At 40.4% G+C, this 25,431-nt stretch overlaps 1 protein-coding gene across 3 annotated transcripts in view; it reads left to right on the top strand.

The window, feature by feature from the left end:
• Positions 1-25,431, top strand: part of LOC111152327 (dystonin) — a 474,965-nt gene that overhangs the window by 340,970 nt on the left and 108,564 nt on the right. For all 3 annotated transcript variants that reach the window (XM_022510820.1, XM_022510821.1, XM_022510822.1), the window contains 7 exons: positions 8,373-8,525; positions 10,024-10,257; positions 10,747-11,013; positions 13,821-14,369; positions 15,410-15,586; positions 21,668-21,791; positions 24,823-25,031. In XM_022510820.1, coding sequence (XP_022366528.1) covers positions 8,373-8,525; positions 10,024-10,257; positions 10,747-11,013; positions 13,821-14,369; positions 15,410-15,586; positions 21,668-21,791; positions 24,823-25,031 — 1,713 coding nt within the window. The remainder of the gene's footprint in view (positions 1-8,372; positions 8,526-10,023; positions 10,258-10,746; positions 11,014-13,820; positions 14,370-15,409; positions 15,587-21,667; positions 21,792-24,822; positions 25,032-25,431) is intronic.

The raw sequence follows: 25,431 nt of genomic DNA on the forward strand, positions 1-25,431 counted from the left end.
GAATAACATTAAAATGTGGAAGAAACATAAGCATTTTAAGGGCAGCTCATGAAGGTCTCATAGACCGTGAAACCATGTTTAGGTTATTAGGTGCACAGCTTCTTTCTGGGGGTCTCATCAGTTGCAGCTCTGGTCAGAGAATGACCGTTGAAGAAGCTGTGGCAGAAGGGGTGATTGACAGAGACATGGCTAACAGTATTCTCACATATCAGGTTCAAACAGGTGGAATCATCCACTCAGACCCTCCTAAACGTTTGACGGTGGACGAAGCGGTCCAGTGTGATCTAATTACTTCAAGCAGTGCTCTTTTGGTCCTAGAGGCTCAGCGAGGCTATGTTGGACTCATTTGGCCTCACTCTGGTGAAATATTTCCAACATCGTCTTCCTTGCAGCAAGAATTGATTACAAATGAATTGGCCTACAAAATCCTGAATGGCAGGCAGAAGATAGCAGCTCTTTATATTCCAGAAACTTCTCAAGTCATTGGTTTGGATGTTGCTAAGCAGCTGGGAATTATAGATAATAACACAGCATCGATTTTGAAAAATATAATGCTGCCTGACAAAATGCCAGATTTGGGGGGTTTAGAAGCTTGTAAAAATGCCAGAAGATGGCTCTCTTTTTGTAAATTCCAACCATCCACAGTCCATGATTACAGGCAAGAAGAGGATGTTTTTGATGGAGAAGAGCCTGTGGCAACTCAGAGCTCAGAACAAACTAAAAAATTATTTCTGTCTTATTTGATGATAAATAGCTATATGGATGCAAACACAGGGCAGAGGCTCTTGCTGTATGATGGAGACTTGAATGAGGCTGTTGGGATGCTGCTGGAAGGCTGTAGTGCAGAATTTGAGGGCACACCCATCAAAGAATGTCTTGATACTTTAAGACTCCCTGGTGTTTTTCTGAATAATGCTCCAAGTGAAGAAAAGAATGACAGGATAGCTTCGCCGAATAGTTTTGGTAAATGTCATTGTAGAGAACTTAAGCATAAAGAAATCGCTGAAGATAGAAAGCATGCCATAGATGAAGAGTTTAATGAAATGGGAAATATCATTACCAATAGTGAATTCTGTGAGTCAGAAAACCTGGCAAATAGAATAGCAACTGATCATATAGTCAAGACTTCATCCAGTGTGTGTGTTTCCAATTCTGCATCCTATTCAACACAGCCTGAACTTGTAGCAGTTGGCATGCTTAGACAAGACTCTGAAGACATACTTAAAAACAGTGAAAATCAAGGTCAAGTTGGAACAAGTGAACATGTCGGTGAATATAGTCATTCTAAAAATATTCAAAACTTTGCAAGTGATTCGATAACAAATCGTATTATGAAATCAAAAACTAGTAGGATCTGTGACTTGAATGAAAAAGAGAATGAAGGTAATATAAGCAGGGATTTGACAATCTTTGACTATTCTCCCAGGCTGAGTGCCTTGCTAAGTCATGATAAATTGAGGAATGACCAGGAAAGCCTAAATGACATACCTACCCTAGAGAGCAATGGAAATAAATGTGAAGACTCCACATCACCCCTCAGTGACCAAACCAAGCTGTCAGGTCAACAAATGGGAGAGACTTTTCAAGAGCAGTTTCTGGGAATTGCAGCAATCAATATCAGTTTACAGGGAGAATGCTCTCAACAGAAACCTGTGAATATAGGTGACAGTCCTCCTCAGGACCAGTCTCGCAATGATAAATGTATTTCAGAAACTTATGGCGAAGAGGAAAAATTGTGTGCTGCCTCTTCACAGAAACCTGAAGACAAGCCATCTGGGTCCAAAATGGAAGAGGACACCTGTGCCATGACCCTGCAGGGCGCATCTCCTATCTGCAGCCCACTGCTGCTTGAAGGAACCGTCGGTGCTGGCGACTATGAAACATCACTCCTAGATGATCAGCCAAGTGTGACAGAAACAGACACTGACAGTGAAGATGATTTTTATGATACTCCCTTGTTTGAAGATGACGACCATGATTCTCTGCTTCTGGAAGGGGACGATCATGATTGTTTACAGCCTGAGGACTATGCCACACTGCAAGAGGAAACTGATGGGGCTGCTCCCTTTGGGGATGGGTTTTATGATATTTCAAGAGAGAGTGGAAGTTCTGTGATAGCCCAGGGGGCACTGCTCGACAGCCTAAATGTGAGGGGAAGCCCAGAGTCTCCCCAGGGTGTTCTCATGGCTACCGAGAATGCTGGAGTCGATCTTGGTGAGAGAATCCATTCAGGTTCAGTTGGCTTACGCGAGGGCAACAGACCATTGCTGGAAACTGTATCAGAAAGGGAAAGCTCAAACAGCCTTGAAGGTGATGAGTCTGACTCATCGACTGATTATGAAATTGGAGAAAGAAAAGAGAGCTTTAGTGCCTCGTTAAAATTTGATGACACTGGGTGTTGGAGAGGGAGAACAGAAGAACATACAACTGGACAAGAATTTACATCTGAGACTGAGCAGTTAGATTCTATGCAAAGTGAAGAAAGTTATCGGGATTATGTATATGACAGTGATGATGATGATGACGTTGATGATGGCGATGATGAAGAAGGAGTAGAAGGTGACAGTGAGGAGCCCTGGTGCCAGGATAAGCCTGCAGATACAGATAGCCAGTTGCATGCCGCTGCAGTAGGTGAAAAGGAAAACACTCAGGACAGTCAGAGTGTTAATGAAAGAATTCTCCTGGATAGAATGCACAACTGCAGTTCTTTAGAAAACCAGCAAGGTGTAAATGCTTTACAGCTAGAATCAACTAGTAAAAGGAGCTTGGTTATGGAAAGAAGCAACCTTCAAGAATATACAACTGAGGTTGTTGGAAAAAGCCCAGAAAATCTGTTGAATCATGAGCGGGCCCTTAAGGATATATTGTTGCCGATCACTAAAGACGCTGAATCAGAAGACATCTTTGGCTCGGTAGCTATTTTACATAATACTGATACCTGTTCAACTTCTGAAGTAGATAACGATCTAATGAACCTGAAGATTAAGTTGAACGAAGGGCCAGAATCTACTGACTCTGTGAAAGGTGGAGATCCATATTCTGAGAATGTGACCCTTGAAGTCTGCTCATCTTTTGATGCTGTCATTTGTTCTGAGCCCGATTTAATAGGAAAGCCTGCTGAGGAAAGCCATTTGTCATCCATAGCCTCTGTAACTGCCAAGGAGCATCAAGGAAATGAAAGAGGTCTAACTGTAAAGGAAGGCAACCAAAGCAGTATACTAACAGAAGATGAAACATCAGTTCATAAAGTGTGCTCAGGGAAAGGAGAGGTGCGAGGAGAAGGTCTACAAGAAGATAATAGGTATCTTGGACTTTTGTCTAATGAAAGTACGATGGGGAGTCTTGCTTTAGGTAATGATCAGTGTCCATTTCCACAAATCACAGACAGTGAAGAACATAATCAGAAAGGAGGCCTGAAAAAAGTAACTGTAACTCTTAGAGATGAACCAGAGAACCTACAGACAGTGGTATGTGAAAGTCCTGTTCAGTTTGAGAATCTTGAAGAAATATTTGACTCCTCAGTTTCCAGAGTGATTGGTGCTGACATGACTTCAGACATTCTGTTGTCTGAAGGGGATACAAGTACTGAGAGAGATTCATTCACTGATGGGCCTGAGAAAGACTCTGACCTGTTCACTTATTTAAAACATTGTGCAAAAGATGTAAAAGCAAAAGGTGTCTCGAAACCCAGTGAAGGTATCCCAAGCTGTGTTCTTATAGCTTCCCCTGCTGTGAAGGGGCACGTAGAGTTCAGAGTAAATGATGCAAAAGAGAAGATAGCTCTTATCCAGGAAATCTCACCTCTAAATGAGATGGCCCGACAGAGTGGTCCTTGTACTAAAGAGAGTGCCTCAGAAGGGGGAACAGGAATTGCTCAGTTCACACCAGAAAGGAAGGAAAGCACACTGTCAATCTTACCTCTTAGAAATGTGGAAGACCAGGGGGAAAATAACAATTTTGTGCCACCAGAACTCTGCACAAATCGAATAAGAAATGGTAACTCCAGGAGCCCTTTAAGCACAGCCTGCTCATTATCAGAAATTAACAGTAAGGTGGAAATAATTGAGCAACAGCAGCAAAAGCAACACGCCCTGTCTCTAGGACTCCAAGAAAAGGAGGTTCAGTTTCCTGAGTTATCTCAGGTATTTGTTGAGGATGTAAAGGATATCTTAAAAAGTATACTGGAAGAAGGCCCTATGAATCCTCAAGAGGTTGAAGAATCTTCAGTCTGTGCAGACACCAGAACTTTACTTCAAAACTTAATTAAAAGAGTTAGCACATCACAGTTGGCAAATGAAGCATCTGGTGTGCCCAGTGACTTTGAAGTTGGTGTCTGTTCTGGGGTTTCCCCTGTGAATAACTCACCAGAGCTGAAAGCAGAGAGCAGCGATGATCTGTTCTATATTGCAAATCTGAAGTCTGAGCTTCTCCTTGATATACTTAAGCAAAATCAGCATAGGCAGAAAATTACTGGAGCATTTGAATTGATAAAAGAATTAACCCAGATGGAGTATGAGCTAGAGAAAAGAGGTATAACCTCTAAAGTAGCTCCATTGCAACTTGAAAATGTTTTCTACAAGCTGCTGGCTGACACGTACTCAGAGAACGTAGAACAGGTCAGTGACTTGAATCAAAAATCACCCACTACTCCTGAGATGGTGGATGAAAAGTCACACATTCTTGATGATCTTAAAAGTAAAGAAGGAAACCACTGTTCCCTTAGTTCACAAAATATAAAAGATATTAGACTAGAAAGTTCGACTGTGTGTACATCAGCATTGCCAAGCGATGAGAAGCTGGGGGAGCTATGCAGTGATACCCCAGACCATTTGGAAAGTATTTCAGGGTCAAAAGGAATGACGTCTGGAGATAGCTCAATGGAACAAGTAAGTTGATTTTACATTTTTATATGGCAGTAGCTGCATGAAACATTTGGCAATAACCCCATATATTTTATTTGCTTTAAAAAACAATGTAAAGGCTATTGAATTAAAATGTCCAAATTTGTGTTTAGTTTTCCACTGAATTACAGCAGTGTTCACAGCACACATCAAAAATGCATGAGTATTTGGCTTTACTTCAAGATATGAAGCCCCCTTTAGACAGCCAGGAGTCTCTGGATAATAATCTGGAAGCTTTGAGGAACCAACTTAAACAGTTAGAGGTAAGAACTATCCACTGCCTGTTACGAATGATTGTCAGCTGGTGTTAATTTGGAAAAATGAGCATTGGGCTTTACTCGTACATTTAGAATGGATTGTGATTGGTATTTTCACTGAATGGTTCTGGGATATCTGTTTTTCGCAGACATTTGAATTGGGATTGGCTCCAATTGCTGTTCTTTTAAGAAAAGACATGAAGTTGGCAGAAGAGTTTTTAGAGTCTCTTCCCAGTGACTTCCCCAGCGGACAGCTGGAGGAATTGAGGACTAGCCACCAAAATTTGCAGACTGCTTTCTCTTCCCTCAGCATTGTATCTTCAGAAAGAATGAAACATGTCATGCTTGCGATTGACTCCGAAATGGTAGGCATCGAAGCATTTCACGCCAAGTCAGAATTTGAGTTTTGAAGAAAATTTGATTATTTGAAAATTTAGTTATGAGATGAAGTCTTTTTTGTATTAATACTTCTAGGGCCTTGAAACAGAGCCAGTTTTTGTAGGAATTTGAAATTTGGTAATTGAAATGAACACATGATTTTATTTTCTAGTCTAAACTAGCAGTTTCCCATGAAGAATTTCTACAGAAACTGGAGTCTTTCTCACATTGGATATCCGAGAAGAGCAAGTCTATGAAGGATATTGAGATTGTGAATGTACAAGACGCTGAACATGTGAAGAGAAGTTTGGAATTTCTCAAGGCAAGTATCAAAATAAATGAGATAAAGTACATTTAAAAACCTCCAGGTTTAATATAACAACTATTTACAAGAACAATCATGACTGCTAAATCTGAAAGGATTATTTCTTTCCTTGTCTCTAAGAGATGTTTATTTATAACTAACACAACCATAAAATAATCACAACTTATGGTTATCATTCTGATGCTTTCCCAACTGCCTTATCAGTGTCTTACCACCACTGACATCTTAAGATTTATATTCATGTATTAGTCACATAAATATGTAATTGTTAAATTAGTCTTAAAAGTACATCATAGTTCTTAACTTGGATAGCATGCCTCATGAATGATGTTTAGGCTCCTGGCCTGAGTCAGAAAACTGAAATTGTAGTTCATTGAATTTATGTTTCAGATTCCCCATTGGCTTATTTATGTGAAGCCACAATTACATGGATATTGTAAATATTAACAAGTAATATTTTAATGTTTATTTTCCCCTTTAACATGCCAAATCTATGTAAGTTTGGGTTTTTATCTTTTGTTAGAGTTACATTTTAAATGTGCTATGGAGGCAAGATTAAAGTATTAAAATATTAAATATAAAAAGAATAAAATATTCTTAGAGGAGGGGCACCTGGGTGGCTCAGTCGGTTAAGTATCCGACTCTTGATTTTGGCTCAGGTCATGATCTCAGGTTGTGAGATCGAGCCCCTCTTTGGGCCCTGCACTCAGCAGGGAGTCTGCTTGAGATGGTCTCCTTCTCCGTCTGTCCCTCCTCCTGCACACTCTCTCTAAGAAAGATATTAGACTAGAAAGTTCGAGTAAGAGTGAAGACTAGTAAGTTAGAGAAATTTAAAAAAAATTCTTAGAGAAATTGTCTTCCCATATAATATTAAGTACCATAGTATTTAAATAATTTCATCATTACCATCCACTATCAGGTGCTGAATAGATTTTTGACTAACCGAATCATGAAAACATGTCAGTAAAACCTTGTTTTTAAATATTGTCAATGCAAGTTTTATATTATGGCTTACTTCCCATTTTATAACTTGCACTGTTTTGTTCACAGAACGTGTTAAAAGACCTTGGACACACCAAAGTGCAGCTGGAGGCTACTGCCCTTGATGTGCAGTTCTTCATTTCTGAGTGTGCGCAAGACCTGTCTCCCAGCCAAAGCAAACAACTCCTGAGGCTCCTAAATACCACTCAGAAGTGTTTTCTTGATGTGCAGGAATCAGTAACTGCCCGGGTAGAGCACCTAGAGGCTCTGTTACAGCTAGAACAAGATCTTGATGATCAGAAGGTTTGCCTTTCTTTGTGGAGCTGGAATTCTTCGTTTTTAGTTCTTTTGTGTGAAACCTGTTATGTGGATACCCCAGGATCCGGAAAGGCAGTTAGTGGACAGGGTATAATGGAGAGATTCTGGAATATATAAGAATATTGTTTTCCACAAGAATGCTATAGTTTATTTTAATTTTTATGACTCCCTGAAACCACCATTTTCAAGTGGGAGTCTTGATTTTGGGGGGGGAGTAGGAAATATGGATGCACTCAGATTTCGATAAATTGAAGAACATATGGACAAAGAAGGGTAAGGTATCTTTTCCCACTGGGAGGAAGGAGGGCACAGCAGCACGGAGCATGGGCTCTGGAGTCAGAGTGGCTGAGCTCACCTCCTAGCTACCCTCAGTCATGTGTGACCTAGGGCACATTGCTCAATCATGGTTTTCTCAGTGATAAATATGAAATAGTAACCATGCTTACCTGGTAGTATTGTGAGCACTAAAAAAAGAATGACTATAGAACACATAGTACTTTACTTGCCTGGCATGTGTTAGGCTTCTAGGAAACATGATCAGTGGCTATAAGATGCATAACTAGTGTATAAATAGTAGGAAAAGGAAAGGTGCAAGTATTAGTACTGATTTACCAAATTAATCTCTTAATAGAGTGAATTATATTAGAGTGCTACATCTAATAGCAATAATGAGCAGAGGGGTGGCAGTGGAATTAGGCATAGTGATTAAGTAAAAACATTGCATGCAGTGCTCCTTTTATTATTTCTTGAAGCCCCTAGGCATTGTCTTTCGCATGATAACCTAAGTACACATAGCAGATACATTAACAGACAAACCACAACTAACTTCTGTTTTGGTATCCTTTTGCAGAATTAATTGTGTGTGTCGCAGGTTTCGAGAGCTTAAGAACATGGAATGTTCCTTCCTGTGGGTCAGAAGCTCCATCTCTTACCCATATGCATGGCCAGTATTCTCCTGAGCAGTTTCATCCGAACATGAGCTCCTTCTTTGTATACGGGACATGCTCTTACTTTCTGTGTCACCTTGCTCCATATGTACCCCACTGCTATCATGTTTACAGCATACACAGAAAAACTTGCAAGATATGTTCTGGTTTTGCAGTTAGAACTCGTAAAATGTGCAGAACTTGCAAAATGTGTTCTCATAAGGAGGAATCACAATAGTGAGTTTATGACCACACATCTAAGGTGCTTTGATTTTGCCCTGTTTAGATCGTGGCAGAACGTCAGCAAGAGTACAAAGAGAAACTCCAAGGAATATGCGATCTCCTCACCCAGACTGAAAACCGCCTCATTGGTCACCAGGAAGCCTTCGTGATTGGAGATGGCACAGTTGAGTTAAAGAAGTATCAGTCCAAGCAGGAGGTAAAATTTGGTTTTGCATCAGCAGCTTTCTGTTGATACTAATAGTATTATTAGCAAATCATGTCAGCTATTCTGAGCCAAGGTGAACTTTCAACTTGATGCTAAGAGTTACATTTCCAGCTTCAAGAAAGCCAATAATTTTCTTGACTGGTGTTGGTGAGATATTGAGGGAAGGCGCCATAAAGGAGGTTGCTAATGGAAATACCTTGTGTGAGGAGTTAAAACTTGTCTCCCCTTAAGGCCAGTTCACTTAGTTGTATAATAGCCATTTGTCTGGGTTCTTTCTCTTTCTTAATTTCCTATTCCTTTCATCTTTCTCCACAATTTGTCCCTCTTCATCAAGTGAACAAACAATAAAGAGAGGTAAAGATAGTCTGATTTTGGTGTCAGGAGAAAGAACATTCTCATGATAACTAGATAGCTCTTGGTTCAAATCCAAGATACTCCACACTGTTAGCTTTATAAAGAACCTCTTCAAGCCTTAGTTTCTTTGTTGGTCATACGTCACTGATTGTAGGAGTTAAGCAAATGCTGTGTGTTAATTAAGTGACTAGCACAGTTAATGGCACGTAGTAGTGGCTCAATAAGTAGTATCTCTTTCCATTCAAATACTTAGAATGATTTGATAAAACTTAAATTAAAAAATACAGAAAAATATTGCGAAAGTTCAAACACAGTATAATTTGGAGAATGAAAACACAAAATAAAGGAGGAAAAGAAGAGAAAAATTCCATAGAGAAATCTAGATGGAGGGAAGCTATAACTGCTGAGGAGAGATCTTAATCTTGAGCTTCCTAGCAACTGTGGCAAAGAAGCAAACATTGCATATTAGAGAGCCTTGGGGTTAGAAGAAGTTATCTTAGTTCACTGGGAGAATTTGTTTTTATCCTGAGTAAATAGATATATATTAAACAATAAATGTTTAGAAACTGAATAAATAGTAGTGTCATGTCTTTAAAAGCTCCTATAAATGTGTTCATATAGTGTGATAATATCTGGTGTGTGCAAATTTGTATAGATTATATTATTAAATTGATTATTTTCTCTTTTTTTTGAAGATTTATTTATTTATTTTAGACAGAGCAGGAGGAGGGGCAGAGGGAGAGGGAGAGAAATCCTCAAGCAGACTCCCCGCTGAGTGTGGAGCCCAATGCCGGGCTGGATCCCAGGACCGTGAGATCATGACCCAAGCTGAAACCAAGAGTCAGCCACTTAACCAATTGAGCCACCTACATGCTCCTTAAGTTCATGTTCTGAAACATAAATTTTTATGTTTTGGAAACATGAAAATCTCACACTTTCTTTAATGCTGTTTGAGAGTTCACATTAAATTAAATATTGTGATTTAAGTAAACCAACTCAGATTGACTATGCGTTTTCAACCTATAAATAAGTGTTCGATTCTTCTCTGCTCACTCCCTGTTTTAGAATTACAGCTCTCAAAGAATTAAATAGGTAATAATTTAATAAGAGTTTTTTTTTTCTTTTGTGTTATAAGGAATTACAGAAAGATATGCGAGGAAGTGCACAGGCTTTGGCAGAAATAGTGAAAAATACGGAGAAATTCTTAAAAGAGAATGGCGAGAAGCTATCACGAGAAGATAAAGCTTTGATTGAGCAAAAACTCAATGAAGCCAAGTTTAAGTGTGAACAGCTTAATCTAAAGGCAGAACAATCCAAAAAGGAGCTGGATAAAGTTGTGACAACAGCAATCAAAGAAGAAACTGAAAAGGTCCTCATTCCAATATGTGATACACTGTTGCTTTGTTGAAGATGATTAGTGTAATAGCTACTTGAAGTTTTAAGTGGTATCAGGTGCCAGTAAGCAATGATTAGTACCAGAGACGAGAATGATGGGTTTCCAGTCATATAATTGGCCAAATATTATAGAAAGTTTGAAAAACTCGTTTTAACTTTAAAAAAATTTTTTTAAGTGGGATTGTCAGGCTTTCTACTTGGGAAATGCATGAGACTCAATCAATTGTAGTTAAAATTTCAGAATGTCTTTTTAAGGACATCAATTGTAGTTAAAATTTCAGAATGCCCAGTAACTACCTGTGACTCTAAGGTTTAATTTCACTGTGTTCAGTTTTCAGTGTGTGTCCATTTTTAGTATCCCCACTCTAATTTTAAATGATTTTAAATATTTACTTTTGGAGTGTCTTAAAACTAGTGCCTCAGCCAGCATATAGAATATCTCCTGTGAACTTCTTCTCTCCAGGTGGCGGCTGCAAAGCAACTGGAAGAGAGCAAAACCAAAATAGAAAACCTTCTGGACTGGCTCTCCAACGTGGACAAAGACTCTGACAGAGCAGAGGTCAAACAGAGACAGGTCATTGAACAGAATGGAACTCATTTTCAAGAAGGCGATGGCACGTTGGTGATGGGAGAGGAGGATGAGGTTAATGGTAACCTGTTGGAAACTGATGTTGATGGACAAGTTGGAACCACTGAGGAGAATCTGAACCAGCAGTACCAGAAAGTTAAGGTTTGTTGTTTTAAACAGAGTGATATTGTCGAATTCTGTATCTTAGGTCTGTGGAAATGGGGCACCCGAGTTCTCTCTTGAAACCTTAATGACCACTGACAATAAAGTCCCACTTTCTAGGTGCATCATTGTGTCAGATATAAGTTGCTGTGAGAACTCTAAGCAAGAAACAATGAGAACTAAGTCACGAGATGTGGCATTCTACTAATGGGAGCAAATTTGTGAGGAATTAATAGAAATAATGATAGCTGGTATTAATTAATAGCAAATAGATAACAGTTATGGTGGACCCTGCAGGCTCCTTTCTCAGCTCTTCCCATCTGAACAGCCTGAGTCCCCCTGGCCCCCCGCTCCCTTGGAAGCCGGGGGCTACATTCTCATTTCACAGGTGGGGAAACTGGAACGTACAGAAGTGAAGTCGCTTGTCCAAGTGTACACATCTAGTGCCGGAGCAGAGGCAACTTTTGAAAACCTTTTTTAGAGTGTCACATAACTGATCATTTTATTTCAGCATGTGGCTTTTGTTGTCACAAAATCAGATGAGTGGACTGGAGGCCCCTTTGCAGTTTGGGAAGTTTTCCTCCATGTCTTTGTCTTTGGAGTCCTTGGAATAGAAGGTTTTTATAGTCTGGGAAATATAAGTCAAACCAGAAGAAGAGTGGAAGTAGTTATTGTATTCATAGTTTCCAGGGGGCTATTCCAGAACCTTATTGTAATTATCTCTTAAAATGAAAAATTTAATGAATTCCTTTAGGAATGAGTCAGCTACAAAGAAGTCAGGAAAGGTTAGTAACTTGACCCAACGAGTGAAAATACCAGTGGGTGGATTCAAACATAAAGAGGCCTTGTAGGAAAGCTCTTGTTTTTAGCCACAGCATGATGTTTGCCTTCTGATCTTTTTGCTTCTAAGGATATGGGTCTCTGAAAGTGCTTTAGGAATTCCTAATGTCCTGACAGAGTGCAGAGACAGCCCAAGGGCCTGGCCAGAGCTTCTCTGTTTCCAGTAATTTCTAGTTGTGCCACATGTCCTAGGCCACATGGTTTCTTCCCTCAGCCCAGATTTCCTCATTTATAAAAGGAAGGGGATGGATCAGATCATTTATAAGGTGTTCCATATGTCTGTCTAACCTCCCATGTGCGGAGGACCCACTGGAGGGCAGTCTATGGTTATAGCTCAAATGTCAAAGACATAGTCTGTGGGAGAAAAGTTCTTTGGACAAAAATATCATGTGTCCATGATGTGGCAGGCATTGTTATAGACAGAATACAAATATTCATGAGTCTGTTCTCAGCTGACTGATGGGGATCAGACTTGTAAGTGAACAGTTATCCTACAACAATGCTTCTCAGTCCTGTTTATTTCATAGCATAGTTATTCTTATTAGCCCTTGGTGCTAACACTGTTCTAGGTGCTTGGGATTTCCCAGTGAGCAAAATACATTACCTGCCATGGTGCTTGCCTGTGAGGATAGTGAGGATGATAGTTATTTATTAATAACTAAATTTTATACAATATGGGATGTTAGAAGGTGATGATCTTTTGCTAAAAGAAATAAGTTGAGTTGGTGTGGGTGGGTGAGCATGGGGTCAGGAACCACTTATCAGCATTAAATAGGACCATCTCTGAGCAGGTCTCCCTGAGACGATGAGATTTGTGTGAAGACTTAGAGGGGATGTGTGCGAGAGATACCTGAGGGAAGAGCTGTTACCAGATGAGAAGACCTGGGGAAAAAAGCCCCTAATGTGCCTCACGAGGTGGGGGTGGAGGTAGTGGTTTGAGACACTGGAGTTCCTGGAGTGGGGTTGGGGGTGGACCAAATAGTCAGAGAGCTCTGAGGTAATGTTATCATTACCTTGGCTCCCTGTAAACCATTATGAGAAGTTTTGGAAATTACCTAAAAGGATTCTTACTTTTTTTGCCATAGTTGTATGGATATTGGTGTGAATGGAAGCAGCTGCTGTGGCTGGAGAGAAAGAGACTCCAGCTACCTGACACCGCCCAGCTGCCCTGAATGTTGAGGACGCAGTAGCTCTGCGCACCTGTTCTCTGCTTTCAGAGTGGATTTTAATCCCTGGCATGTGCCGGGCTTGCCAGGAAGTAGTCTGAACGCATGATCTCATGTACTTGTGTCGGCAAACCTAGGATGTGTAGGGCTTATTGTTTCCCTTTTCCTCATGTAGGAAGCTGAGGCCCAGTGAAGCCCAGTAGCTCCAGTATTCCCTTTGATTGTGTATGTTCCTCTAACTTTCTCTGGGTTTCTCCGAAGGTGTATTGTTCTTGCTTAATTGTTGTCCTAGTGTTTTTATAGCCTTCAAATTAACAAATTCTCTTTTTCCTTCTTAAGTGTCTTCTCAGGATCATTTCTTAATAAAAATGTTGTATTTCTTTGCTCAGTAATTAGCTTAAGACAGGAGCAGTCCCTTCGGGATGGTTGTCAGGAAGCAATGACTAGAATGAGATCAGACTGTAGGTGCTTGTCTTTCAATTGGAAGAGATATTCATCACATTTTCCCCAAACTTCTTAAAATCAGTACTTATCTTCTGTGACTATCTAAGGGCTGTTTTAGAGAAGATTAGAAAATCTCCATAAAAATGAAATTAGAATGGTCAAGTCTGCTCTTCTGAAATGCGACCACATGAGGGAAATACTTTGCACCCTGTTGAGGTCAATGAGAATCCAATCACTGGCCTGTGGCTCATTTAAGTCTGTCCGTCCTGAGGTTACTGGGGTTGGGGGGACCCCAACAGCCTCCTCTGTGTAACCCTGTCACAGCTCTGACCTCCCGGCTGATGTGTTCTCATGCAGGCCCGACACGAGAAGATCGCCTCTCAGCACCAGGCCGTCCTCGTGGCCACGCAGGCTGCACAAGCCTTGCTCGATACACAGGGCCACCATCTGTCTCCCGAGGAGAAAGAGAAACTGCAGAAGAACATGAAGGAACTGAAAGCACACTATGAAGCCGCGCTGGCCGAGTCAGAGAGGAAGATGAAGTTGACTCACTCTCTGCAGGAGGAACTGGAGAAGTTTGACGCCGACTACAGCGAGTTCGAGCACTGGCTGCAGCAGTCAGAGCAGGAGCTGGAAAACCTGGAGGCAGGCGCAGACGACCTCGGCGGCTTGCTGACCAAGCTGAAGCGGCAGAAGAGTTTCTCAGAGGATGTCATTTCTCACAAAGGGGACTTGAGGTACATCACGATTTCTGGAAACAGAGTGTTAGAAGCGGCCAAATCTTGCAGCAGGAGAAGCGGCAGCGGCAAGGCTGCCCAGGAAAGCATCGATACTTCGGCGACCCACAGAGAAGTCCAGGGCAAGCTGGATCATGCCACCGATCGGTTCAGGTCTCTCTACTCGAAGGTAATTTTATTTTTAAGGGGAGATTAGCCTGTGACTATAGTTTCGCTCTGTCCTCTCCACTTTGGTTTTTGGAATTAGAAGCGAGAAATCGAAGAACTGAAGCAGAGGACATGAGGTGGTTTCATCTTCATTCCCTCTTTCTTACTCATCTGCTTTACCTCAGCAAACATGTTTGAAAGTTAGGAGCCTCAAGGTATCGATTTAGGTTTTTTTGCGAGTGGTTTCCAGACGGCCTTAACTCTAAAACGCCAATATCCGATCTGACCACCAGGTGGCGTTTGTGTTTTAGTTCCGGACCTGAAGCGTGGCTTGCTGATTTGCAGCCTCTCAGGCTTGGAACCAAACTTTCACGTCAGATCATTTTCCCTTCACACTTGTTTGTTTTGCAGGTGTGGTTGATCAGTACGTTATTGTAATGCTTCCCAGTTAACAGACTGTTTCAGCTTCTCCTTGTGCACAAGCAGAAGGCTTTTGTTAAAAAAAAAAAAAAACCCACAAAACTAAGACATTTCCCTCCTCACAGTATAAGCTGAACAGACTAACCAAGTCGCACAAATGGTTTGAGGAGCATCATTGATTATTGGCCTTTGCTCCATTCTGCTCTAGATTATTTGCCCTGCTTGTGCAACTTCAGTCTTGGGTGACATAGAAGTGATTTATAAAGTACTTTGAAAACTTTTCCATCAAATACATAGCTATCCATGTGGTATATAAAACTTGGAATGTGTCTGGTAGGTTAGTTCCCTTGGCGATTGATACCCGAATTCTCCATTCGGTGATGAGACCCAGCCCCTGTAAACATGTTTTTGCACTGGTATAAATCTAGGACTATCTCTTTGTTTTTATGATTACTTTTTGAAGATGGTTCTTCACACGAAGAAAAATATCTTAGTCCTATCATTTTCCCCTAACTTTGGTTGAACTCTGGTGTTTTCCAAATTGCCTAACTCGTAGGTCCTATGGTTTTTAACACATATACAGTAGGATTTTAATCCTCCACCCTTCATTTCTTCTAAGTTTTCATTTTTATTGTTTTTTAGTGCAATGTCCTTGGGAATAACCTTAAAGACCTGGTGGATAAATATCAACACTATGAAGAAGCTTCATGTGGACTCCTTTCTGGGCTCCAGGTCTGTGAGGTCACAGCGAGCAAACACTTATCTGAACCCATCGCTGTGGACCCTAAAAATCTGCAAAGGCAGTTAGAGGAGACCAAGGTAAGAGAAAGAGACCGAGAAGGAGAGACAGAGAGAGAAAAGTGAGCGATCCAGCCCTTCAGTTGTCTTAAAAGCATTCTGCTCCCCCACACTTTTGTGATCGTTTTACTTTGGAAATGGAACAGAGGATGGGAAACATACTTCTCTTTCTAATTCACAGTCCATTAATTTCTCTTTCTAATGAGGTTGTGTTTTCCACTGTTGTGAATGGGTTTGACACTGCTGTTATAGCTTGCATCCCACCGCTCCCTCCTCTCTAAAGAAAAATCTGTATTGCCCTGACCAAATAAGTATCTTTATACTTACTTATTTTGTTCATTGTCTTTCTCCTCCATTGGAAGTAAGTTCCATGAAGGCAGGTGTTTTCTCTCTTTTGTTCTTTGCTGTCTCTCCAGCACCTACAAGAGTGCGTGGTCCAAAGGTGGTACTGAATAAGGGTGTGTTCAAGAACGAACAGGTGGAAAGGAGGAAGGGATGTCATTGTTCCATTCTGAGGACCAGGACTGGTGTTTCTGTTGAGGGTCCCCATGATTCTTAGAGGCATAAACTGCCGTTATTGCCTGGCACAGTTCTCAAGAAGTCTGCCCGCTCCTTCAGAAGTGCAGGCTTGATGTCAGACTTGAATAATTGAGGAACTCTCAGCACACCCACAATGGCAGAGAGAGTCTATCTTAATTTAAAGCACATTTTAGAATCTTAATGTGGTGGGAGATCATTTTTGAAGTACTTTGCTCCTGTTCCATATGACCAATGATTTTGAGTTTGGAAGTTTCATTTCATAAATCAGTTCTGTGTCTCCTTTTAGCAGGTGGGTAGCAGTCATTGCTGCCATTGCTAGGAGGTCATCACAGTATTGCCAGTTAGACAGCTGCCTTCCAGAATTCAGCTGCATCTGCGAGTTACAGAATCAGAAACCATTCTCATGCTGTTACTAGGGAAAACAGGTGCCTTGTCAAGGGAGCTTAACATTAGGTATTGCCTGAGACTGGCCGCCTGTGGTTGGAAGAAAGCGAAGTCGTAGCCGAGAATGGAGGGTACTGCTTCTCTCCTGGGCTGCAGCGTTTACCCAGTGTCACCTGAGGCTCCAGGGAGAGGTCCTGCTGTAGGTGGGCACCCCAGTGGGGGCACGGGCTCCCGGGGTGGGTTCCTTCCTTTGGGTGTGTGTTACCAGTCCTGGGCCTTTTTGTTTGTGTATATTCTTTCCACAAGCACAAGAACAAGTCTGTCTTAATTAAGTTTCCCGGTCCCACTTGATTACGTGTCCAAGAACAGAGTATGTGGTAGGGGCAGAGGACAGACTATGGCGTAAAGGCCAAAATTTTGGTAGAAATTGCCAATAGCTTAAAATAATTATTAAGATTGTCTACATGACATTTAGTTAAGAAGTCAGGTATTTTTAATACAGGAAAGTGTATACTCTAAAAACAACACATTTTAAGTTAAGGTCTTTATCAGGAAACTGAGTCCACCTTATATGAAAGTAATTTTTCTATAACTAGAGCTAAAAGAAAAAGAAGAACCCAAAAGGATGCTGTATTTTAAAGTTAAACCAATACCTGGATTAATTGTCAAACAGAGGAAAACTTTCTTGGTATGGGCCGCGGAAGAAGACTCTTCTAGTCATCAGGCAGCCAAAGGAATGTTGAAGAGGAGAGCAACGTCTCAAAAGAGAATTAATTCTAACTAAGCCACAGCGTAATTTTAAAAATTAAATGTGCAATTAAAGTTGTTCTTGGCATATGTTCTTATTTTCCTCACAGATGATCTCAGTGTGTAGTAAGGATACATTTTTAGGAGGATTGGGCACTTTCCATTTCTTTCATTTTTATTAACATTTAAAAATTATTTTTCTTCAGCAGTAATATAAACACATAAGACTACCACAGAAAATTCAGTTTTCTCTACACTTACAAAACTAGCATATTCTGTTGGATAATAAATGTAACTCGGGGGGTATCCAAGTTGGTTCATTTGACACATTACTGTCCAATAGCACATTGTTATTAGCGTTATTATTCAAAGGACTGGTAGCTGTGTTGTCAGCACTCTGATACCACTGAACTGAACTGTAATGACTCTAAGCTCTGCTTCCAGAAAGATCCGTGGACAAAAAACATTGTGGTTCCATACCAGGCACAGAAAGACAGGATTTGGGGACCAGTTTAGAGGCCTAGGTTCGGGACTAGGTGTGGAGCTAGGTCATGTTGACTGACAGTGTCAACATTTGCACTGAGCTCAGGGATGTTGTAAGCCAGGTGTCTCCTGTGTCTTGGACAAGTGCCCTTTATAAGTTTCACACTTTTCTGGTCCAGGGGAGGAGACCAAGGTCATAATCTCTCAGTAGCCCCTTGTCGTAGATGCTTCTTTATGTTTTGATTTCATTGAAATCCATTAAAAACTACATATGGTATATATTTCAATTTGCAATTTTATTCTGAAGCTCTGTTGTAAACCTCTGCCCTCATTAAATTATAACCTGATACATGTTAGGGATTAATAATTGTTGACTTGAATGTAATTATGGAGAGAAAAGGCATGGGATGTTTTGAAAAGAAGAGATGAAGAAAAAAGTGCTTCTCTTGTGATCCATTTCTAAGTTTTAGGATGATAGGTCGGGCCGACATTGGTACTGAACATTTTGTAGAACCATGCTGACTTTCACATGTATCTATCCTGTAGACGTTTATGTGCTAGGCCTACTGTTAGGCTTTGTGAAGACACAAAGGTGTTAAAACTCTGCCTCTCCCCTTGGAGAACTCATATTCTAAAAAAAAAATTTTTGGAGGTATTCATAACCTTATTTCATCTCTTAAATAAGTATGTAGTGCCAGCAAACTGTGTCTGTGGCTGAAGTCCACTTTAGCCTGGTTCTAGGTAGAGTTCCTGTCATGAGGAATTGTCCTGTAACTAAACCTGTAAAAGGATTTCCTAGACAGATCCACTCTGATACAGAATCTTTGGCCTCTTGGGACAATTTTAGGATCTGGTACACAGATCACAAATCCCACTTCGGCCATAGCTTGCTGGGCCTTTTGACATATATGGGCTGCCCGTACATCGTTTAAATTACTTGAATCTGAAAATTAGTTGAGGAAATATTTGCCATTGGCTGTAGGCATTTGTTTTAGTCTGAAATGAAGGCAGAAATAGAAGAGGATCTTTTGGGATCTTACACCTGATGTTTTTACTTATTTACTTTTCATCCATTTACTTTTAGAAACTTTTTCAGTGTCCCAAGCACTGTGCAGGGCAGTGAAAAGGAAGTGGAGTAGAATAAATTCCTTGTTCTCAAAGAAGTTAGTTTAAGAGACAAATCCAGTATTATTCACAGGGTACTTATGGGAGCCCCTGGGGGGAGTTTTTGCAAACTAGTGGTAAAGAGAAAGTTAGGGGGTTTCCCAGCTGACTGTTAATGGGTGAACAAGAGCCAGGCTCAGGATGATGGGGGGATAGGTAGTGTGAGAAGTTTAACATATAGAGATGTTAAATGTTGGGTCTAGCTTGAGCAAATAGTTATGAAACAACTGTGATTTTGGACATTTCTGGAACAGGAGGTGGAAGAAGATGAGATTGAAGGTAGAATTAAGGGATAGATGTCATTGTAGGCTCAAGTCTGTTGTTTCTATAACAGCAATGGGAAGCTACTGAAAGATTTTAAAGAGGGGAGCGATATGGTCCAGGAATGTATTGTAGGTAGAACACACTGGGGGAAGCTATGTCGGGGAAGAGATTGGAGGCAGGGGGCTTGGTAGGATGCTTTTCTCAGTTGAGTGCAATGATCCAGAAATATAGAGCAGCAGCCTGCTTTTAAAAACACGTTAAGCAGGTAAAATTGTCAGGGCCCGGTGGTGGATTTGCATGTGGAAAGGAGGGTTGAGGGGGCGTCCAGAAGGAAGCTCAGAGTTACTGCTTGGGTCATGAGCTGCAACAGCAGGAAGAGTGCAGGTGTAGGGGTGAGATAATGAGTTCAGATTCAGTGTTTTGAGTTGGAGGTGACTGTTTACACCCAGATGGAAATGATCAAGAGGCAGTTGGAAACCTGGGCCCATGGCCAGGGATGAGTTCATCTACAGTTGGGCATATGGGAATTTGAATTTGAAATCCGAGTGTGAGACTGAAAGAGGAGCTTGAGTAGCTCCAGTGAAGTGAAAGCCAGGCACGGGGCCTGGCTGGACAGCCCTTTTGGACACAGATACGTCAGAGGTGTTAGGAATGCGGGGCCAGACTTCTGGAAGACTCTGTGGTTCTTGCCTCTACCTCTTGTCTCTTTGTTGCAACTGTTGAGCCACATGTACTTAGAGAAGTGGGGGCCTCAACTCAGCAAATCAGAGTTCCGGTATCCTTTCTGAAGCAAACAGCATTGTTAACCTTTTCCATTTTCTCTCTTCCTGTAACCTCTGGGGACAGAATTATTCCAGTCCCATTTCCACCTCCTTGATGACATCTGTTCTTTTTTCCTTCTCAGCACATACATCTAAGATCTGTTCGTGATTCCGCCTGGCCTCCTCCTCTAGTGCCTGTAGCTCTGGCGGTCTTGCTGTGGGGCTTGGCTTCCAGAACTTTATGTCTAGTTCTAGCCTGTGTTCAGAGTCACTCCACTTCCAGCTTCACTGGTTTTTTTTGTTTGTTTGTTTCTTTCTTTCTTTCTATGTGAGGATCCTAAGAGCTCTTTGAAGTCATAAATTCCTAAACTCTCCTTTGCTCCTAAACTTGCTCCCACTTTTGCTTATGAATTCCATTAATTGCCTAGGCTCAAAAACACTGGATGCTTCTCTTGTCTCTTCTTTTTCCTTATTCCTGCCTCCTTAAGCAGTGATATCCCGTAGAACATTCTGTGACCATGGAAATGTTCTGTAATGTCTCCCAACATGGTAACCACTCATTACCCTTGGCTACTTAGGACTTGAAATATGGTTAGGACAACTGAAGAATTGAATTTTGAATTTTATTAGATTTCAATTAATTTTAAATTTTGAAAGTTCCATGTAGTTTGTGGCTACCGTATCTCAAAGCACAGCTTTAGATAACCAGTTATCAAGAGACCCTCCCCAACTTTGTAACCAGTTTTGTCTTCCCAGCCCAGAAGGGGCTCTCTCCTTTGTTCCTGCTGAAATTGCTCCAGCTGGCTTCTCTGCTTCATTTCTTACTCATGTCATATATCCCGCACAGTGCTACTAATTTAGCCTTCTCTTAACACAGCTCTGAGCATGTCAACCCATACTCAAAATCCTTGAATGACTCTCCATTGCTGCAGGATGAAATGTAGCCTCTTTAGCTGGGCAGTCCTGTTGCTCTTTATTCACCCAGACACACTTTCTACCTGGTTGGGACCCTCCCCTGTCCTGTGATATTTCAGTCCCTATCTTTGTCCACTCTGCAGGGACATGTCCTCCCTACTTCTACCTTCCATACTTTCCTCAGGACCCGGCCCAGTACCACCAGCATGGAGAACGGTCCTCATTTCCCTCTGCACTTAGCCCCCTCTCGGCTTCCAGTAGCACTTAACGAGTTCATGATATAGACTATAAGATCCCTATGGGATCTGTTTGCTTTTGTATTTTCACAAATGCAGCAAGATTTTTTTGAATTTGTTAGATGTTAAGTAACTTTTGTTGAATAAACAAATAAATATGACTTTGTATAGAAACGGAAATCCTTATTTCCTTACCTGGAGTCAGAAATAGTCCTAAAGGTGGTTTTGTTTTGTTTTTGGCGTTAGATTGGTTTTGGTTTTTGTTTTCTGGTGGTTACTCAGGGTCTCGTCCAGGATGATACCCTGAAAGGGGGATGAAGGGAGATCTCAGGTTACGGGGAGAGGGTTGCAAGATTAAGAACCAGGCCACGAGTCATGAACGTATGCTCAGTGGTTTATTTCAAGACTGAATTTATATTGTCCTCACTGGTTGATGACTTTGCTAACACCACTTTATAACTGGCCTTTTTCTAAGGACTCTGGAGTGAGTTGATAATGATGAAAAGATTTCTATGTCCAATATTACCTTATTGTACTAAATATAATTTTTTTATTAGAAATACATCATTTAGTACTATTGAGTATAACTGAAGCATTCGATCCTCCAGGCTCTGCAAGGACAGATATCAAGTCAGCAGGTTGCTGTAGAGAAACTGAAGAAAACAGCTGAAGTGCTTTTAGATGCTAGAGGATCTCTGCTTCCAGCCAAGAATGACATCCAAAAAACACTGGGTAAGTGTTTATTTCCCTGCTTGCTTTCTCACAGGTAGATTCTCCATGAAGGTGTTCCGATACGGAGAACACATTCATGGGTGCATATGGTGTTGCTTCTGCCCTTTCCCTACGAAATGGCGCTTCCCCGTCTCGGAGGAGGCGTGCCTTTTGGGGCAGGTATATTGGGAATGGGGGTTGTATATTTTGAGAAGAGTTTGTTTAAAGTTTATTGTTATATTTAAAAAATGTAACAAAAACTCTTCCTTTATGTAATACTTACCACAGAAAGCAGGACATGAGATTCTTTTGATGGAAGGCATTGGGCAGAGTTAGACTCTAAACCTATGGCCAAAAGAGACACACTGAGGGGTCTTTATAGAAAGCAGAAGCATGGCTGGCATTAAAAGATGCGCTTTAAAACAGTGTTTCCACCTCTCCATTTTCTGGAAGCCTTTGAGTGGTCTCACAGGGCTCTGATTACCCCCGTTTTCTCCTTTGATACTAAAAACTTGTACCCATTCATACTGGCGCTTCTGTGCCCTCTCACGTTAGAGTCGCTATCTCTTCAGAGAAGAGCTATTGCGTGATCGTATTTAGTTTAGATTAAATGCACAGTGGGGTATCAATAAATGTTTGCTGCCTTATTGTATTTTCTGTGTTGGTTTGCTAATGTGTAGTTCAAGGTTGTTACATATTTCTGTGCATGAAATGAAAAGCATAAGTTTTGTAAGATGATTGGACCTGTGTTTCACACCAAAGCATGTGTGAGTTAAAATCTGAGCAGAAATTTTAGATGAGGAGAAGGATGAAACTTTCCTTTTCTAAAACCAGTCTATGGAAGGAAAACTTTTTTTTCATTCTTAAAGATGGCTTAACTTTTTTGAGCATGCATCCCTGTCAAAAGAATTTCAGCATATACCCCATGTATACCTGTGTATTTATAAGATACACTATCTTATCACATTATGTGTGTTATAATTATAAAGCACAAGAACATATCATTTAAAAGCATAAGATAAAAATATGAATGGAAGTTCTAGTATTTTGTTCCTCATCCCAGAGCACCATCTTGTCATCCCACAGCACCATCTTGTCATCCCACATTGGCAACCACTGCTATAAGGACTTGGGCATGGAGATTTGGAGGAAAAGAAAGACTATTATATATATGTGCTTCTGTTATTTGAAGAGGCATTTTCCCCATTGTTAAGGGTACATAGTTTGGTTTTTATTAGCTTAAAAATCCACATGTTATACATTAAGACTTTAAAACTTCTATCTGGCATAAGTTTCTAGGACTATGTGAAAATACATTTAAGATATAAAGGAATTTCTCTAAGCTCTATCTGACCTCTAAGAAAACCAACCACTTAAAAAAATAAGTCTTAGAGTAGATTTCATTTTGTACCTTTTTCTTCTAAAATAATATTTACTTAGTAAAAGCAAGAATTCATTTCAGTGACAATATTTCATCACTAAGAAATACAAAAATAATAACACTCAAAACGTGCCCATTCAATACAATAGCTGACTTTGCTTGGGAAAGCACTGCTCAAGGCTAACTAGATTGCTGATTTACCCTCCGACACAGCAGAATTGCCCACCTGAGAGGCAGCTCACCTGCTAATCCGTCACCTCCTGTAATTCAGAGTATTTTCTCTGTGACTTCCAAAGAAGGGCTTATGTTTGAACTTGCTTCTTGTTTTGTCTGCTGATAGCATATTCAGTGCATCCCCCTGAGACCCCCTGCCCCCCGCCCTGCTCTGCACTTTCCCGGGCTTCATCCTGTTCTCTGACAGGACCATTGACTATTGCCTTAAATTAGCTTATCTTAACCTCTCAATTCAGTGAAAATTTGTCAAAGTGTTTTTTCATGATACACTAAAATAATCAAAGGCAATACTGCTTCTATAGATTGTGTTCCATGGGCCAAACACAGCATGTAAAATGTTTTCATTCCCAGGTCTTTGCCATCAAGACTTTTCTAACTGAACATACAATATATCCAACTAAAGCATTCATAAATAATTAAAATGTTTTTCAAATTATTGGACAATAAGTAATAAATTGATGATTTATTCCAGAGAGAGATTAATACATGAAAAATCACTGTTCTTTGAACTTCTCATAGGTCTGCAGTATAAAATGTGGGATGTTAAAGTATAGAACTTTGAGTTTGAGTGAAAACTAGGCTAGAACAGCATGTTTAACATCTTTAGTCTTCAGAATTGAAAATAAGGTTAAGCTTATCTGAGATAGGTCAACCTAGTAACCTTATTTATTTTTCCCTTTGGTCTACTGTTAAACTTTTCACATAAATTCGATTTATATTTTAGAATCGTAATCTCAACCTTTCTTATTTTCAGTGGATTTTCCTGATCTCTTTTCGCATTGCATATATCTGTTTTCTCATGTGTGCATCTGTCAGTTTCTGTGCTTTCAAGTACTTTACTTAGACTGTGAAGGTTGACAAAAGCTTAAGTGTGTGTGTGTGTGTGTGTGTGTGTGAGAGAGAGAGAGAGAGAGAGAGAGAGGAAGGAAGGGAGAATGTATGCTATGCACAAGGGAGAGATAATTTTTATATGTAAAGGTTAATTCTTGATAAATTTTTTTATAGCTGTGTATTGTCCTTGAGAATAGCTGTGTATGAGTGTCACCTTTTTCTTTTTTCCATGTAGTTATCTAATAGTATGGCTAATTTGAAAATTTCAGATTGAGAACCAAAGATTGGCTATTTAGACTGTTAACATTTTTCTGGGGCACTTCAAATGTTTGTGCATCCCAAAAGCTCTTTTTGAATGCAGATGACATATATATCAACTATTTTTTTAAAAAATACTTCAGTTTTTTTATATTTCACTGAGATCTTTTTCTTCTTTTGTTAAGGTTTTAGATGGTGCCCTGATTTCACATTTTGAATTTATCATTTAAACCTCTTTTCTTTTCCAGTTTCGGTGTGGAAATTGTGTGAACCACCATAGTGTATTTTTGAAAAGGAATAGGGCAAAGAGAGCTTTGTGGTTAACACTTTCTGATCTTTCTGGGCTAGATGACATTGTTGGGAGATATGATGATCTATCCAAGTCTGTTAACGAACGAAATGAAAAACTGCAGATAACCTTGACCCGCTCACTGAGTGTGCAGGATGGCCTGGATGAAATGCTGGACTGGATGGGAAGTGTGGAAAGTTCTCTGAAAGAGCAAGGTCAAGTGCCCTTGAACTCTGCTGCTCTCCAGGATGTCATCAGTAAAAACATTGTAAGTGACATTTGACAAGAAAAAAAAAAACTTAGATGGGAAAAAAAAAAAAAAAAACCCACTTAAATAGTCCCAAGGATAGGTAAATTGAAGATAAAACTTAAGGATAAAGAAAAGAAAGTTTCCTGAATATAACTGTGAAAAGCAGTGCTTGCTCTGAGACACAGGTGTGAAACAGTTTTTTTCTGAAGAAGTAGAGCGCTTCGTATACTTTCTCACAAATGTAACTCATTACAGGGGCTTACACATACCCGAGGCCTATCTTGTTTATCACAGCTTCAGCCAGCTGCACACGAGGTTAATCAGATCAATCCTGGTGTTGTCTAGCCTTTTAAAAATTAGGACTTTGGATAATCCCTAGGCTCCGTTAAATCCCAAGGGTTGCGGAGTAGCAGCGGTC

The sequence above is a fragment of the Enhydra lutris genome, unplaced genomic scaffold, assembly GCF_002288905.1.
Source record: "Enhydra lutris kenyoni isolate GAN:26980312 unplaced genomic scaffold, ASM228890v2 scaffoldscaffold28, whole genome shotgun sequence".
Classification (NCBI taxonomy): Eukaryota; Metazoa; Chordata; class Mammalia; order Carnivora; family Mustelidae; genus Enhydra; species Enhydra lutris.